The 18943-nt window shown below is 38.0% G+C and overlaps 1 protein-coding gene across 3 annotated transcripts in view; it reads right to left on the bottom strand.

The window, feature by feature from the left end:
- The window catches only part of znf423 (zinc finger protein 423), a 374786-nt gene that overhangs the window by 291911 nt on the left and 63932 nt on the right, over positions 1-18943 (bottom strand). For all 3 annotated transcript variants that reach the window (XM_060838114.1, XM_060838113.1, XM_060838112.1), the window contains exon 2: positions 14789-14848. In XM_060838114.1, coding sequence (XP_060694097.1) covers positions 14789-14848 — 60 coding nt within the window. The remainder of the gene's footprint in view (positions 1-14788; positions 14849-18943) is intronic.

Here is an 18943-nt window from a genome sequence, read left to right on the forward strand (position 1 = left end):
GATCAAAATCCTGGAACTCCCTCCCCAAAAGCATTGTGGATCTATCTACACCGACTGGACTACAGCAGTTCAAGAAGACAACTCATCACCAATTTCTCAAAAGGCAATTCAGGATGGGCATTAAATGTCAGCCCAATAACCAATGCCCACATTTCATGAATAAAATAAATAAAAAAGTAAAGTATCATTAGATAAGGAAATCAAAAGTTACAAATAGATGAGAACATGAAATTTGAAATGCACAATAACCCTGACCTTACTGAATTGCCTAATTCTGCTCGTATTTCATATCTTCATTCAGAAGTTCCAAATAATGTGGCAACCATGTCAAATGACTAAACTTCATTGAATATTTGGTCAAACATGCTTCAAAGTTGCAGGTACTCCGGCTCCTGGGTCAGATTTCCTTCATATCTTTCTGCTTATGCACATTCAAGTGTGCTATTTGGAATTAGATAATTGCAGAATTTGTAATTGCAGAATTACTTTGTGATTTACTTGAAGAGTCCATTTGGCTTTTCTCACATTAAGCCGGACAATGGGTTGCTATAGTAGTAAGAATGAATATATATCCTGCTTGTAAGCCGAAGTGATTATATCTTTAAGCATAGCAAACTTTGTTTTAACTGACATCTAATGAACCTGCACTCTCTACAAACAGGCAAAAATTATATACCTCAAATACCAGAAGTTTACAATATTATCACAGTCTGCACGATGTCAGTGTAGTCAGTGGAGGGTGCAAGAAGGCTCTCTACTGTTAAGTTTTATTTGAGGCAAAGTTACATTATACTTCAGTGATTTAAGGTGCAAATAAAGTACAACAATGGCATGTATACCCCTGCATTATATTTTCAATACTTAATGTGTCTTTTTATGTTGATTACCTGGACCTCTTGATCAACCGGAATACTTGATCAACTGGAATATCCAATCAACCAGTACACTCCTGGTCCCATACATGGTGGCTACTAAAAAGTTTGTCGTATAACATTAAGCAAATATAGAGTATGGTCAAAGTTTAATGTTACATTTTGCCATTGTCTATTCTAAGCAGCATGGCTGCAACTTGAATCTTCCAAACTGAATAGGCCAAGTAGAAGTCAGCCGCTTTAAGTTAGCGAGTGTGCACTTCCACTCAAAACATTTAAAGCATTTGTGTGCCTGAATGGATAGACCACATGAACAAAGAAATTACATAGAACATCATTTCTTGGTGGTCTTACTTTTTTTGGTCTTACCTCATTTTCTACTTTCAAGTGTGTTTGGCAAACAGGCAGTTAGCATACAGGTCCAGCAAGAAATTCGGAAAACAAAGAGCATATTGTTTGCATGTTACTGTTGCAAATAAATTTCTTCGCTCAGGTTATAATCCTTGCATTTACAACAGAAAGTGCTGGAAATACTGAGCAGATCCAGCAGTATTTGTAGAAATGGGAACAGTATTAAATTTCACATTAAGGACTTTTCTTCAAGACTAATAAAAGTATACTGAAGTACAAGAGTAAGGAAGTCTCAACAAACTGCATGTCTGGCATACTGTGGATGGTTTTGGTCTTCATATTTGGACATCATAAATGGCTAACTACTTACTCTTAGAGTGTGCCCTAAAATTCCCAGCTAGAAGAAACATTTTCATACCTTTACCCTATGAATGCTTTGATTAATGCCATAAATAATTACAGCAAAACAAATTTACTTGAATTTTGATTGTTTTGGAACAAAAAATAAATTCATCTTGAAAATTGTACATGGTACAACCATGATAAGCTGGTGTTTGAGGGAATGAATATTTATCAGACTGCTTTGTCCGAGTTGGTGTGGAGCTTTGAGCATTGTTGGAGCTTCATTCATTTAAGCAAGTGGCTAGTACTCCACTGTACTTCCTGGTGACTCAGTTACTCATCACAGAATATCCAGTTTCTGTAGCCACCGTATTTATATGTGCACTTCAGCTAGTTTCTAGTCAAAGATGACCTCTCCCCAGAAGTTGATAGTGAAGGGGTTCAAAAACAGCCATGAGTGAATGGCAAAAATGGCTAGATTTGCTCTTATTGAATATGGTCATTGATTTAACAATGTACGCCATACATGTTATATGCCTCTCATCAGTTCAAGGCTTGTATGTTGTCTATACCTTGATGCTTCAGGAATAGTGAATGAACTGAACACTATACAATCACAGTTAACCTCTGACCTTATGAGTGAAGGAAGATTATTGACAAAGCAGCTGAAGACATTTGGACCTAGAAATTGGGGTCTTGTAGTACAGTCAGTTGAATCTCCACCTGCTTGAGAGGTGTACAACATCATATCCAAACAGGGTCATTAGCAAAGTACTAGCCACCACATACAAACAGAAGCAGATTATTGAGCCCACATGTCTATGTCAACTCTTCATGAATACATTACAACATAACCAGAGAAATTAAGGCTCTTGATGCACTGTCGTAATGTCCCTATTTCAGAGCCAGAAGGCCTAGGTTCAAGACTCACCTACTACAAAAGTATGTAATAACATCTGAACAGGTTGACTGGAAAATATATAACCTGAGGAAATCCGAAGGTGGTGTCCTGGGAGTGAGATGGTAGGCCTCAATCAACCATAATACAAACCAAAAATGGTGATGATTAGTTGAACTCCAAGCCAATATAGAGTTTTCACCTGTTTCTACAGTAACTCCAGTTCCTGAGCACCTTGATGTAACAATCTGTCAAAAATCTGCCTTGCTGCCAAGGACAGTCATTTTCCCTTTGAAAATTCATCACTTTTGTCTATGCTTTGACTAAGATTGTGGGGTAGCCCTTGCAGAACAATCACAATGATCAGGTGGTAATTAGCAGGAGACGGTCTCAAAGCCTTTGTTTGGCCTGATGACAGAAAAATCCAGAGTCTGGAGTCAGTCCCAACTAAACATTACTGTACCACCGCTTCTGGTGGGATTGACTTGATGGTGAATAGGATGAACCCAGGGAGGGTGCAAGATGAGTTGAGGGCAATTGCTGGAAAATAGGATTCTACGAGTATGACTATGCCACATTTCTGGTTTCCCAGTGTGTAGGTCAGTTCCTCACTTTTGACACAACCCCAGCTGATAGGAGAACTTTGCAATAGAGTTGATTTAGCTAGTATGCTTTCCTTTATGTCAGGTGATCCATCCGGTTTTATTCTCACAACCTTTGCACAGCAATTTCATATGAATTGAGGGTCCATTCAGTTTTATGACCCTGTATGAATTAACCATAGAGTAAAAAGTGAGGTCTGCAGATGCTGGAGATCAGAGCTGAAAATGTGTTGCTGGTTAAAGCGCAGCAGGTCAGGCAGCATCCAAGGAACAGGAGATTCGACGTTTCGGGCAAAAGCCCTTCATCAGGAATGAGGAAAGTGTGTCCAGCAGGCTAACATAAAAGGTAGGGAGGAGGGACTTGGGGGAGGGGTGATGGAGATGTGATAGGTGGAAGGAGGTCAAGGTGAGGGTGATAGGCCGGAGTGGGGTGGGGCCGGAGAGGTCCGGAAGAAAATTGCAGGTTAGGAGCGCGGTGCTGAGTTCGAGGGAATCAACTGAGACAAGGTGGGGGTAGGGGAAATGAGGAAACTGGAGAAATCTGAGTTCATCCCTAGTGGTTGGAGGGTTCCCAGGCGGAAGATGAGGAGCTCTTCCTCCAACCGTCGTGTTGTTATGTTCTGGCGATGGAGGAGTCCAAGGACCTGCATGTCCTTGGTGGAGTGGGAGGGAGAGTTAAAGTGTTGAGCCACGGGGTGGTTGGGTTGGTTGGTCCAGGCGTCCCAGAGGTGTTCCCTGAAGCGTTCCGCAAGTAGGCGTCCCGTCTCCCCAATATAGAGGAGGCCACATCGGGTGCAGCGGATGCAATAAATGATGTGTGTGGAGGCGCAGGTGAATTTGTGGCGGATATGGAAGGATCCCTTGGGGCCTTGGCGGATATGGAAGGATCCCTTGGGGCCTTGGCGGATATGGAAGGATCCCTTGGGGCCAAGGGATCCTTCCATATCCGCCACAAATTCACCTGCACCTCCACACACATCACCTATTGCATCTGCTGCACCCGATGTGGCCTCCTCTATATTGGGGAATTCACACTAAAACATTCCAGTTGCGATTGGATTAATGGACATATAGATTCCTGAAAGTTGCCTTTCCAACTGAAGCCCATAGACTCACAAAAGGAAAGTAACTGTCCTAGTTATAGAGTCATGGAAATATACAGCCTGGAAACAGACCCTTCTGTCCAACTCATCCACGCCAACCTGATATCATAAATACATTTAGTCCTATTTGCCAGCATTTGGCCCATATCCCTCTAAACCCTTTCTATTCATATATCCATCCAGATGCCTTTTAAATGTTGTAATCATACCAACCTGCACCACTTCCTCTGGCAGCTCTTCCATACACGCACCACCCTCTGACTGAAAAGGTTGCCTCTTGGATCCTTTTTAAATCTTTCCCCTCTTGCCTTACATCTACGCCCCCTAGTTTTGGCTTCCCCTACCCTGGGGAAAAGACCTTGTCTATTTATCCTATTTATCCTATTGCTACAACCTAATGCACCTGATGTAACAAAGTAGTTACTAAAATAATTTCTTGCCCTCCAGTACTAGAGTTTGTGGGACAGGACCAAGCTCAGTCTACTATTAAATGATTTTGATTTTATCTTTGATATATAATCTGCTCTTAAATATAAAAGTTTGTGACTTGGAGAAATCTATTGTAAAAAATGCTTGTTTTGCATCATCATCTATTTCTGAAGCTCACCTATTGTACAACGTTTTGATATTCTAATATGTATTCAAGGAAGACAATAAGAGCTGAATGAATAGACAGAACCAATAGCACTATCACATAGTTCATTTTACTTCTAGTAGTGCAGAAATTATAAACAAAATATGCTGAGATTCTCTCTCTGCCACTGCTGGTACCAGTAATTCCGCCCTGGAGAGCAACTCCCGCACACTTTCAAGACCGATTTCAGCAAGGACATTAAGCTTAAAGGCACCTAAGAAAACAGAAAATAAAAGGCATTTTACAGTAATTAACAGGGATTTCCCAGAACCCTTTTTCATCCATTTAATTTGCATTGGCACCTTCTGCTTACATGCTAATTCAAAAGTATTTTAATTGGATACTTAAAAAAAAACAGAAAGTTCCATCATTCCGAGTCAGTCTCTCCAGACATTTCCAAAAGGTACACCCAGCTTGTTCATAATAAATGTAGCCAGACACATCTAATAATGACCTACTCGCTAATGAAAAAGCATTGTTGTTGCTGTAATTAACCACATGAAGATTTAAGTGCAAGGAAATTAGATCTATTTACACACAGTAATCTTGTTGATGAAGCTAAAGCTATGCAGGGAAAGTCTTAATTAACCCTGAAGTGCTGGATGTTCCTTTGTAACACATCTCTCAACAAATTGAGATTTCAAATATCTAAGTTAATACTTTATCATTTGCTGCTACAGAAATAAAGACCACCATAATTTTATTATTCAAATTAGGCCAATATTTTATATCCAGATTTTCCAAATGGTTCCTTGGCACAACCAAACAATGTGGAAAGTTAAAAATAAACATTAAAAAATAGGAGATCATACATTATGATAGTTTTTTTTTAAATGGTGAAAAACTAGCAACTGTGGGAGAGTAGAGTGTCAGTATCCAAGCACACAATGTACTAAAAAGCTAATGGTTAGCTGCAAAAATAATTTAAAAGGTAAATAGAGTGTGGTCTTTATCTCAAGACATCTAGAACAGAAATTTTGTTGATTATATAAAACTCTGGACAAACCCTGATGTGATTATTGCATTTAGTTCTGGCCCCTGCATCTCAGGAAAGATATACAGGCTAAGGTGGAATGCAGGATAAATTCAGCAGAATAATATTAGAACAAAAAAGAGTCAACATTGGACATGTCAAACAGAAGAAACTTTTGGTTCTCGCAAAACAAACATGTTTTGTGATGATTAAAAAAGGAGTTGACATGATTGCTTAAAAAAAATCCTCAACTGGAGGAATCCAGAACAAGGACACAACTTTAAAACTTGAGCCAGGCTATTTAGAGACAATGTACATCACAATTTTTCCACATTAAGCAAAGTGGAAATCTGGAATTCTTCCTGTTGAGACGGTGAATGGAAAATTTCATTAGAAAACAAAAAGAATTAGCCATTCAAGGATAGCAAATCTCAATTTTAAAAAAATACACATCACGCTTCACCAATTTCAGCAAATTCTTCAAGAAAGTTGCTCAATGTACACGTAAAATGTCAACAGATGGAAGTATATTCGACACTTCAAAAACTGATCTAACTGCAAAGAGTTACCTTACAAACTCAGGCTGATAGGAGAGTGAAAGTATAGTGGTACCTTGAACTGAGATTAAACATCAATGGGCAGTTATCAAATTAATCATACTTAGCAAATATTGCAGTGATCTACTTTCCCATGTGCATGGCAGTGACAGAAAGAATGCGAGACTCTGATAGAAATACCCAGTTAGAAGCATACATAAATGGCTAAAATAGGAAAGTGAGATAAATGTAAATTTGTATATTTTTGGGGAAAGAAATGGAAATATGCTAAGTGTCAATATTCACAAGAGAAAACTAGAACCAGAGAGATTAACCAGTGTGTATAGGCAGTAATTTAAAACAAAGGCACAAACTGAAAAAGCTAGAATTTCTTTCGCCTTTTTAAGTTTTCTGCAATCTTTTCAGGAAAAGTTGAGGTGCAACGAAACCTGGCTGCCATGATGAAACAGTCACTGAAGGTTGGCATGCAGGTGCAGCAGTGAGCAAAGTTAGTGGCATGCTAGCCTTCATAGCGACAGGATTTGCGTATCAGAGTAGGGAAGTCGTGCCGCAGTTATGCAAGCCTTGGTGAGGCTTGAGAATTGTGTGCAGTTTTGGTCTCCTAGTCTGAGGAAGGACATTCTTGCTATTGAGGAGTCCATTGAAGGATCACCAGACTGATTCCCGGGATAGCAATAATGACATGTAAGAAAGACTGGGCTTGTACTCACTGGAATTTAGAAGATTGATGGCGGCGAGGGGAACGGGGATCTCACAGAAACGTATAAAATCCTGATGGGACTGGATAGGCTAGATGTGAGAAGAATGTTCCTAATGTTGGGGAAGTCCAGAACTAGGGGTCAGAGACTAAGAATAATGGATAAGCCATTCAGTACTGAGATGAGGAAGAACTTCTTTACTCAAAATTGTGAACCTGTGGAATTCTCTCTCTCAGGAAACTGTTGGGGCCAGTTCATGATATATTCGAGAGTGAGCTGGATGTGGCCATTGCAGATATAGGAATCAAGGAATATGGAGAGAAAGCAGGAATGGGATTCTGAGATTGCAAAATCATATTGAATGGTGGTGCAGGCTCAAAAGGGCCGAATAGCCTACTCCTGCATCTATATTCTATGTTTCTGATAGAAGTAATGAATTTAAATCAAGGTGATGATGGATCTGTCAAGCACATTGGCCAAACTATTTTTGGACAAAAGAATTGGCACAAAAATCAAGTAAGGTGATATTCAACAACTGGGTGAATAAATATTGTATAAAGTTAAAGTTACCCTTCAATGGGGACAGAAACAATGGACCAAACAGAAATTGCTGAGTAAGAAACTAGCTTAGATATTTTATTATACATTCCAATGTAAATTATTTTCAAAGAAATCTTCAAAACCTATTGATTTCTTTTGGGTCATGTTTCTAGTAAGCTGGCATATTTTATGAAAACCTATGGTAATAAAATTATTTTATTTTCCTCCAAGATAAGAATTAGGAATGTTAAAGGAATGTTGATATCAAATAATCCATTTTGAAGTTAAAACACGACTGAAACAAGAGATAGTGTGGAATATCACCAGAGAGCTCAACATCACATTGATCCTTTCTTCAGGCTTGCAAGTAATAATAGTCAGAAACATTAGCTTCCTATAGTTCTGATCTTAAAATTGATACTTCTACTAATTTGATAACTAATATTTACACTTTCTGGACATGCAAGGACTTTTTGCAAAGGGATCAGACCAGGAATGCTCAGTGCATCTAAAAGCATAAAATCGAGATAGCACCTTGGGGGAGGAATGATGCAATGGCTTTTAAACTTTTGAAAACAAGTGAGAATCTTCCTCATGGAAAGTAAAGAATATGGAGAGGTGGAAAACTCAGCGGTTAAAAATCCTACAAATGAATTCAAGTGCGAGCTCCATATCATTGAACATCATGTTGGTTAGCATCATTCCTTCTAAAATAAAATCTGTAGCCTCCAACACTCATGGCGAGATTGATCAGTCTAGAATGCTAAACAAGCAGTTTCACATTAGTCCTCCATATGCTGGCATAGTTAGTAGTGACTATTGAGCCTGTGGCGAAAAAAAAATTGCCACCAAAAACAATTCTACGGTTTGGGTTTCCACCAAGTCCAATTTCACACCCTCTATATCTAAGAGTTCAATTCCTGCACAGAGAAACTGTTCTACGATTATGCCTTAGTGTTAGCAAACAGCAGCTCAAGCAAGATTATGTTTACATTTAAGAGATAATCAATCTAAATACAGATGAATGGACAGCCTATTTTTCTCTCTATGAGGCAGCAATCTACACAGTCCAGTAAGTTTACTGATTAGGTCTCAAAAAGGTGAGAATCTGTTAAGAACTAGAGTTTACAAAATACCTCCTGCACTCCTCACTGGTAGCATTTCTTTTTCATGTGAAGCTACACTTAAAAGATAGATTTTAAAATTGCTGAGCAAGCTTCAATGACAGGTCTGACAGATGTTTTAGAAACTTCCCTGACCACTAAGTCTTTTGGGTTGAGTTAATGTAATATCTGGCCAGTCATACTTCAGCAACCAAAGGAAAACATCAAGAAATGTGAACATTACCTGCATAAGTGTGCAGCGAATATGTTTTTTGCAAATATTCTGCCGACAAATCAATTAGCATAATTGAGGAAATTTAAGACTTTTCACACATGAGAAGTCAAGGATCAAACTTCAGGCCAGAATTTCAAAATAAGATTCTCATGGACTTTTGTCAACTTTGTATCTGTCAAGGAAAACACACTTCCCAGATTCATCCTAAGGTAATTACAGACAGCAATAGCTGTATTTCTGTTTCTAATTTTGTTTTTCTATTTTGTGATTTTCAAATGCTGGAGCAAAATGCGTATTGTGTTGAAATTGACAATAATTATGAAACTTATTACAAGGGTACAGCACACATAAAAGGTATACAATTGAGGGCAAAATAGATGCAAGCCTACAGTGCATTTCATGGACATCCTCTCCAAATTAGAATCTGAAAATACATACATTTTAAACTCCCACAGATACAAGACAAACGCAACATTTTTTCTGGAGTTAAAAGAATTACACTAGTCATATATACATAACTAATTCAAACAACAGTAACAGGGGCTTTAAATATCTCTTGGAATGTTCAAGATTTCAGGTATCATAAGTAGCAATACAGAATTAAGTCAGTGACCCCAAGGCAAAATTAAACAAATATTAGGAGAAAGGTATATCGAGATTGCTTGTGACTTATTTAAGCATCAACCAAAAGATAACTCAAGTAAAGTGGTGTCTGCCTCTCCATCCACAGTTACAACTTTGCTATGGACATGGAGCCTGTCGCCCATCGGAGTGCCAAAATCTCTGAACCAGCTAAATTGGTACAATTAGTCCCTGTTTCCACAGGAATATGTGTATGTTGCCTTGAATGTTAACACCAGGTTTGGTAGTATGTGGCTAATACCTCAGACTTCAGGAAACTAGTATCAGGATTACTTATTCCACTCATCTTGTAAAGATGCTCAGTTGCAACAAATCACATGCTTGTGATACTGCAGTAATTTCTATCTAATACATGCAGGTGCCCTGAGTTGCTGTGAAAACTTTGCTCTGTATCTTTCTGCTTCAGTGTACCAAGAATGTGCATTATATTGATCTTCAGCAAGCTTAGTCTGCTTGCAAATTAAATCAGAAATATGAATAGCTTTTCCTTCAATTAGTAATGCTTACATTGTTTAAGTCAGGTTAATATTTGGAGGATATGAAAGAACAGGTGTTGATCTCAATACCACAACTTTCCTTTTCATGTACTACTCTTAGTGCTCTTACATTGGAAGAGGTTTGTACTCATTTTTCACATTCCCTCACCATCTCCCATGTTCAAAGTAATGCCTGAATCATCACGAGAGAGGAAAAGAAACTCATTACACCAAACTTCAAATAGTGAAGGGACTAAAGATAAGATGCCTAGACTTACATTCTAGAAATCATTCACATATTCAACAGTAACGCCCCAATTATGAGCAATATTACCAATACTAGTTTTAATTTGTGGGATTTCCCAGCTCTCTTCAACTTCTGATGCCTCAGGTACTCATACCAATGACTTTGAAATAGATGCACCTACTCCAACTGAAACTAATTCCATTAGCCAAAAATGGCTGCACAGCTTTTTTTTTTAAAATTGGATTAAATAATATTTCTTGCAAATTGCAATCTTAAATGCAGTTTATATTAGATTCCCTATAGTATGGAAACAGGTCCTTCAGCTCAAAAAGTCCACACTGACCCTCTGAAGAGTAACCCACCCAGACCCATTTCCCTCTGACTAATGCACCGAATGCTATGGGCAATTTAGCACAGCCAATTCACATATATTGTGGGAGGAAACCGGAGCACCCAGAGGTAACACATGCAGACACAGGGAGAATATGCAAACTCCATACGGACAGTCACCAAGGTGGGCATCGAACCTGGATCCCTCGCGCTGTGAGGCAGCAGTGTTAACCACTAAGCCAATGTGCCGCCATGGAATTTTACTCTTTCAGCCATAGCTTTTAAAAAATGCAGATATGAAAATCATCTGAGCCTTAGGAAATGTGCCTAAGAGGTGGATATTCTCTGGTCCGAACTCAGAATCTGGAGAAAGTAAAATGACGATCTCTCTGCTGCCTTACAGTATGATTGATTGTTATCATATTCAAAAGCTTAGCTAACTTGAATCAACATCCATTCAGGTGTTACAACTGCATTACTTTCCATTCAGTAAAGACTTCACAAACTTGTCACCATTAGACTTTTGGAGTTTAATTCTTACATTCTTTGTGTACATATTAAAAACACTTCAAAGACAGTCCAAATGTGTCTCAGGTAATTTAACAGAAGATTTAACCTATGAATGAGAGAGCTTGTTAAAGAATTGAAGACAAATTAAAAACAAATGATATTTGTGAGGTAGCAAATCTGACAGTTCAAGAAAGCAATAACTGATTTTACTGTGCAGAGTTTGAGAGGAGAATAAGAGAAAGACTAACTTTTTAAACTAAAAGTATTTTCCACCATCACAAGTATATCTACAGTAAAATTAATTAGTAAACTCAACAATTCTTGATATTGTTAAGTTAGTCTTTTGATTAAGGAATGACATAGAACACATATAGCAACAATGACCTGTTTAGCATGCTTTAAATAAAGTGGCACCTGGAAAGTTTACACTTTTATAATATATTCCAGGTTGTCGTAAAAACACAGCTGATTCTTACAACATTGGCAAGGAAGAAAATCTCCTATTCTCACCAGTCTGCCCTACATATGACTTGAGACACACGCCCTCTGAAACACTGCAGCATGCCAATCAAATTATATCAAACTGTTATGCTCACATCCAAGTCAAATCAGACAATAACCTGCCAGCTAATCAAACATCAATTATGTTGAAGGCATACTGAGTTCAGTCAACCCTTTCTAACCATCTATGGGCTTAAGCAAACACAGAGAAGCTATGTAAGCAGCAGTTCAACAGTCATTCTCTCAGAGCTGTTCTTTTAGCCAATATCCCAGACTGTACTCGCACCACTCTTGGGTAAATCATGTTTTATCAGGACAGACTTTCTACACTTGATAGCACAGTGATATAGAGTCAGATTGTCAAGGTCCTGGGGATTCCCAAATTGACTCCAGATCCCATGTACTGGGATCACTGTCAATTATGAACACAAAATCTGCTAACTGCTAACTACCCAGCCACTCTCAGCTGATGCATCAAACCTTTCCAATGTGGAACATCACTTGGAAGAAATATTAAAGGGACACAAAGGTATAGAATACATTTGTGATTGGAACTTCAAAGTAACACAACTTAATCCCGCAATGGACATATCTATCAGACTGAAGAAGATGGTGAGAGGAATAACACAAACAAAAAGTCTATTTGATCTCACCCTCACCAAAAGATCCATCATAGTCACATCTGTCCATAACAGTAACAGTATGAAAGCCATCTCATTGCTTTTCTGGCAAAGTATCATTGAGGACACTACCCGTTCTGTTGTGTAAAATTACTACTATACTAAATGTGATAAGACTTAACACAGGTCTGGCAGCTCAAAATAGTGCATCCATAAAGTGCTAAGGGCCATCACACTACCTCACAGTGCCAGTACCCTGATTCAAATCCAGCCAGTGACCTCCAGCATGGAGTTTGCACAAACTCAGTGTCTGCGTGGGTTTGCTCCATGCTCCGGTTTTCTCCCACAGTCCAAAGATGTTTAAGTTAGGTAGATTGACCATGCTAAATTACCCTATAGTGTCCAGGGATGTGTAGGCTAAGTAGATTAACCATAGTGAATGTAGGGTTACAGAGTTGAGGTGCATGTGATGCTCTTCAGTGGGTTGGTAGAGACTCAGTGGGCTGAATGGCATCTTTCCGCACTGTAGACATTCTATGATTCTATGATGAAGCTAAATCACAGGTAAAAACCAGAAGCAGCATATGATAGACATGAGTTAAACAACCCTACAATCAACACATTACTCAAAGCTTTGCAGTCCTGCTGCATCCGTTCACGAAAGCAGTGAACAATTAAAACAAACCTCTCTAAAACATTAATTTCTACATTAACCCCCTTACCAATCACTTTGTGCCTGCACCACAAACTCTGACCATTAATTACGATGTCTTCCACCCAAATGCAGATGCTCCTCTCTTTCACTTCCTCAAATCCGACACAATTTTTTTTTACTTTTCCCAGTTCTTATGGAATGTCTCAATCTAGAACACAAACTCTGTGTCTTGTTACATATGTACTACTCCAATCTTACCAACATTATTTGCCTTTGTTTCAGATTCACAGACTCTATGATGTTTTCCTTTTGCACCAAGGAGGCAGCACCTAAAGTATCAAGTGTAAAATTCAGCTGTACCTCCTCCAGATGTCCAGAGCATCAAATAAGTCATTCTGTAGCACACCACATTATATCAAGAAACAGCGAGCGCAGTGAGTGCCAACAACATTCTGGCTATAGTTCAGAGGACTTATGCTTCCGTTCTACCCATTATTCTAGCCAAACTCTGGATCAAGCCTAGTTTAGGCATTATTCCATAAGCTGCCTCTAGTAAGTGCCCCTAAAGCTGGTGAGCAAAAACATGCAGTCACGACTTATTTAAAAACACTCTACACTCTGAATTCCACAGCTAATGAACAATTATACCTGTCTTTTCAACCATAATATTCTTAAGAAATGCACCTTTTGGTCATTTTTAATGTAGTTCATTTGTTTTTTTTGAACTTGTGGTAGGATTTCAGTGTTCTAAAATACCTGAATGTCAACGTAACACTCAGTATTGCTAACTTAACTTTACATCTAATTTAATTTGCTACCCACATCTCTCTGCACTGAAGTAACCTGTAGTCTCTCTCCATTTAAATCATGTTCAGTTTTCTATTCTTCTGTCAAAGCGACAAATTCACATTTTCCCCACATTATTTATGACATACAAATTTTTAAGGTTTGGGTAAAGATTTGTAGCTCGGATGCTAGTTGCCATAATTGTGGGTATGTTTGCCGAGCTGACACGGTAAAACATTGCTTTACAGGAGACTCCAAAGCACTGAAGATGTCAACTAGACAAGGGACGAAACGTCTGCAAATCGAACTTCTCAACTCGGTAAATATGGCATACAAAATTTTGTCCAATCATTTAACCTATAATGCCTTGTGTACTACCTGCATGCTCCTTCCGACATGCTTTTCTACCTTTGCACTGTCACAAATTTGCCTACCATGCAATCACTCCCCTTATTCAAGTCTTAGACTGTATACAATTGGTTGATACATAGCTTATCACCACAGTCAGTAAACCAGGAATTCTAGTCACATAGCAGACACATCTCTATTGGCCCATTTGTTGGTATCACTAAAACATTTAAAACTCAATAACATATTACACTGACTCAATAGAATTGGATGTTTAAGGATGAATATTTGTGAAGGATTTCAATTTTTTTTTAAGTTAAATTTTCAGGACAGAGCCTTAATGACCATTCAGAAAAACAAATTATTGCAATGTCACCAACAGAAATTAATCTATAGCATGATTTCTCAGGGATACAATCCAAAAGCTGCAATTTATGAAACAAATATGAAAGTTCGTTATCATAAAAGTACCTTAATACTACTAAAATTGGAGTCAACATGACGAACTAAAACTTCACAAACAAAACCAACTTTAAAGCAGTATGAATTTAATCAAGTGAAAATGATACAATCATGCGTCATAATTACCATATAATGGAGGAAAGCTACATGAAGGATTGAAAAAGACATATTCTTACAAAATATTTGAGGGAAGTTACCACCTTGCATACCAACATCTTATATCTAATTAGATTCTAAGCCATAGACAATGCCTTAAATTTGTTTTTTCCATTATTCTGCAAAATATTAATGACATGACATTACCTGGGCGTGCGGTTGCTGAGTCCCAATTTAAGTCAAATTCTGAAGATGCACTTTCTTCAACTGGAAAAAAGAAAGAAAGCCAGTTACATTATTATTCATTCCCTGAACATTGCAAGAGTTAACTGACAAGATATGAAATTCAATACCCTCTGATTTGTAAATGTCACTTAATATTATGTACTGTTACAGATATGTCCCCAATAAACCAATTCCACTGTGGAAAACAAATCCAAGAAAACAAACCCTCAGTCAACAAGTTAAATGAAAAGATACATGCATTTTTCTGTTCCTATTTTTCACATAGAAAGATTGGTTATTAATAGCTGGACAGCTTTTAAAAAAATGACAAAATAAGCATGAAAATGCATAGGTAGATTTCGGCCCTCCAACAGTACATTATTTTTCTTCAAAGAATGATTCCAGATGTACTGCTCCTCATCAAAATTATTATTGTGAGTCACTTCTAGCACTTGGGTGAAAACCAAATTTCAGTGAGCAGATGGCCAATCTCTAGGACAAACTCCCCTGGAGAGACATTGGGCAGAATCCTCCTGGTCCTGCAGGGGCAGCTTGAAGGCAGACTGAAAGAGATTTCACAGAAATTGGCTTCAAGTCAGCAGGCCATCACAATCTAGCCTCCAGGCAGCCTTCCCTGAGTTGGGTCAGCAGCTGCTGAGGCTAACTGTCCAGCAGCAGATGGGCACCTACTGAGATGCAAACTCAGCAGGTGCTTGGAGGCAGTTTGCTGGTGACTGGCCTGCATTTATTGCCTCTCCCCCATTAAGCGAGAGAAGGTGGTGACGACTCTCCACAATGAACTGCTGCAGTCCATGTATTGTAGGCACACCCACTGTAGCACAAGATCCACGATTTTGACCCTGTGATGATGAAAGAATATAGCTAACAGGATAAGTGAAGTGGAACCAGTGGATGTAGCATATTTGGCTACTCAAATGGTTTCAGTAAACAGCCACACAAAAGGTTGCTTTTTGATTCTTTCATGTGGTGTGGGCACACTAAAATATCAATCACCCAAGATTCCACTCCAATGTCTGACTTAGAAGAATGTCACCATACTTTCACAGTCACTGCATCCACCATTTCTGCAGCTCTCTTATTTTGTATAACCCACTAAATTTAGTAGATTTGTTAGCTTTCAGCTCATTAATTTCTGTCACATTTTCTTTACTTATAATTAATTACTTGATTAATTTCTCATTTTCATTAGATTTTTACTTCTCCACGATACTTTGTATCTTTGACTACGACAGAGATAATAGGCAATATTTTGGCTGAGTCAAAATCTCCCCAAGTTGTAGAGTTAATTTTCAATTTATGCATTTGTTTTATGTCTCTGCCATTTATTTGTTCCCCATTATGACTAATTAACTCATATTAATTTACCTTCCACCTTCCTCATCATTTGCTGCTTTCTAAAAACATTTTCAATCCTCACGCTGAGAATACCTGGCAATATTGTACAATTTTTTCTTTTGCCCTTCTAAATCTCTTCAGTTAGCCATGGAACAATTTTTTTTCCCCTCATAGAGGCTTTACTTCTCAACATGTATTTAGTGAGAATTAGTAAATCTTTATTTAAACACTTACCATTACCCACAGTCTTATCTCATAACTTCTCAATCTACTATTGCCATTCGTTCCTCATACCCATGTAAGTGATTTTAAATGTAATAGTCTAGAATCAGAAATACATTGGTCACTTTCAAACTCACTCTTTCCCAAGAATTCTTTACCAACAAATTCACTCATCCTCACTTCCATCTTGTCTATCAAAATAGCAAGCATATTGAAATGTTTACTCCCAACCGTAGTAAACATGCATTCACTTCCATGCATGTATATGACAAACTATGGCTCAGTTGGTGATAGTGTCACCTGCAACTCAGAAGACAGAGTTCAATTCGTGCCAGAACCTGAGCACAAAAACTAAGGTGCAGCACTGAAGTAATGGAGTGTTAGCTAATTAAATATTTTGTTTGACAGGACAAGCTGAAGCTGCATGTGGCCTCTCAAGAGGACATAAAGAATCTGACAACACTATTTTAAACAAGAGTAGAGGGTATCGCTAGCATTCTTACAAATATTTAATTTGTCAACCTGTTTTTGTGTTGCTGTTTATCTGGTCATTATCAAACATATATTTGTAGGAGTTTGTTGGGCCTAAACTGGCTCCAATATTTACTGCATTACAAAGCTGGCAAAACTTCAAAAAAGTGATACAATGGCACTAAAGCACTTTTCAACATTGGATGACCATGGAATAAGCAACATAAATGCAATTCTCTTTTTCTCTATTGTGAACAAACGTTAATTCATATTTATACCATTAATTTGCATGTCCACTTATGAATAAGTGCCTTTTTGGTACAATTTTCACCCGAATTAACCTAATTAACTGATGCAGCAACATTGTCAGTGGCAGAGCCTATTTTTATTGACTACCCCTAATCACCTTCAAAGTGGGGTGATGAACCACTTTCTTGATTTACAGCTGAGTGGATTACTCAAACCAATTCAAGATGACAATTGAGAGTCAACTACATTGTTGTGGGTTTGAAGTCACAAAGTCTAAATCAGATCAAGAAAGCAGACGGTCTTTCCTAATGTGCATTACTGATCTGTTTTATGACAATTAGGCAGTTGTATGGGTCACCATTAGCTGATTTTTTTTTAAAAAGCTGAAAATGTATTTTTTTTAATGTAAATATCCCCAACTGCCACTTTGGAATCTGAGCTCACATTGCACAGCATTAGTCCACATATCTAGATTAAAGTTTAGCAAATTGATCCCATTATCTGAGATAACTCCATTGTCTCCGGTGACTATCAGAATTTCAGAAGACAAACTAAGAAGCATTTGATTATTTTCACATAATTACACAGATGACAAATGTATCTTTGAAGATTTTTAATTACAATGTTTAAGTTACCTTTAGGGGAAAAATACTCTTACAATGTCTTTGCTGTAAACTCTGATGAGGCTATGTTTTATGGATCTAGGCCTCTAAGTTACTGAAAAACATTTAACAGAATGATTACAGCATAGAAGGCTCCAATTTCTCCCATTAGGTCCATACCAACTTTCAGCAAGTATAATTTATCCAATACCACATTCCTGTATTTTTGTTGCAACCCGAATAATTTTCTCTTTGGCAAACTATCGAATTCTCTTTTGAGATCCTTGCTTTGAATCTGCTTCCACCACACTCATAGGCAGCACATTCCAGATCTCAACTTCTCAGAGGAAGAATGTTAGACTCTCGTCAAAGTTGCTTTTGTCCCCCCAAGTCACCTTAAATTGCTGACTTCAGGATTTTATTCTTCCGCAATCAGATGCAGTTTCTCAAATGTAACATCTAGACCATATACACTTGGGCACAAATACTAGCAGTTATATCATCTTCAAATTTTTGTGGGCAACTGCTGTTTTCCTTTCATCATGCAACCATCCTCCAATCACCACATTCACTGCTGAAACTGAAGTTTGAAAGAAATACAGCAATTACAGATGGGAACTTGCACCTAATATGTTTATGGTATTGAATATTATATGCCCTATACTTTTCCCATATCTAACTTTACACAAATAGTTCTAACCAGTTGTCCTCTACTCTGGCATCTGAATTGAGAAAGATACAAATTGATGTCTGTCTTGAGATTTCACTGATATAAAGATGAGAAAAAACTTCCATCAACATTTAATTCAGCTATAACTGAGGGTGGTTCTCTCACTGGACAGTAAATGAGTTGAAGAGGTAAAACAACCTAAACTCAGAGGCAGAAAGTTAGTTAATGGAAGGAAATTGAATTTTGTATACGATATGAAGTTGATACTGAATACATAGTTCTGGTATCAGAAAAGCCAAATTTTCTCACAACTGAGAATGACATTGTCCAGATATAGGAAGGTATTATTAAGGTGCAGAGGGTTCAGAAAAGATTAAGGCGGATGTTGCTGGGTCTGGAAGGTTTGACTTCTAAAGACAGACTGGATAGGCTGGGACAGTTTTCAGTAGAGTGTAGGAGTTTGAAAGGCAACCTGTAAGAAGTTTACAAAATAATGAGGGGTATAGATAGAGTTAAAGGTTGTTGTCTTTTCCCTAGGATGGGGAATTTCAAAACTAGGGCACACAT

Source organism: Hemiscyllium ocellatum, chromosome 17, assembly GCF_020745735.1.
Source record: "Hemiscyllium ocellatum isolate sHemOce1 chromosome 17, sHemOce1.pat.X.cur, whole genome shotgun sequence".
Taxonomy (NCBI): domain Eukaryota; kingdom Metazoa; phylum Chordata; class Chondrichthyes; order Orectolobiformes; family Hemiscylliidae; genus Hemiscyllium; species Hemiscyllium ocellatum.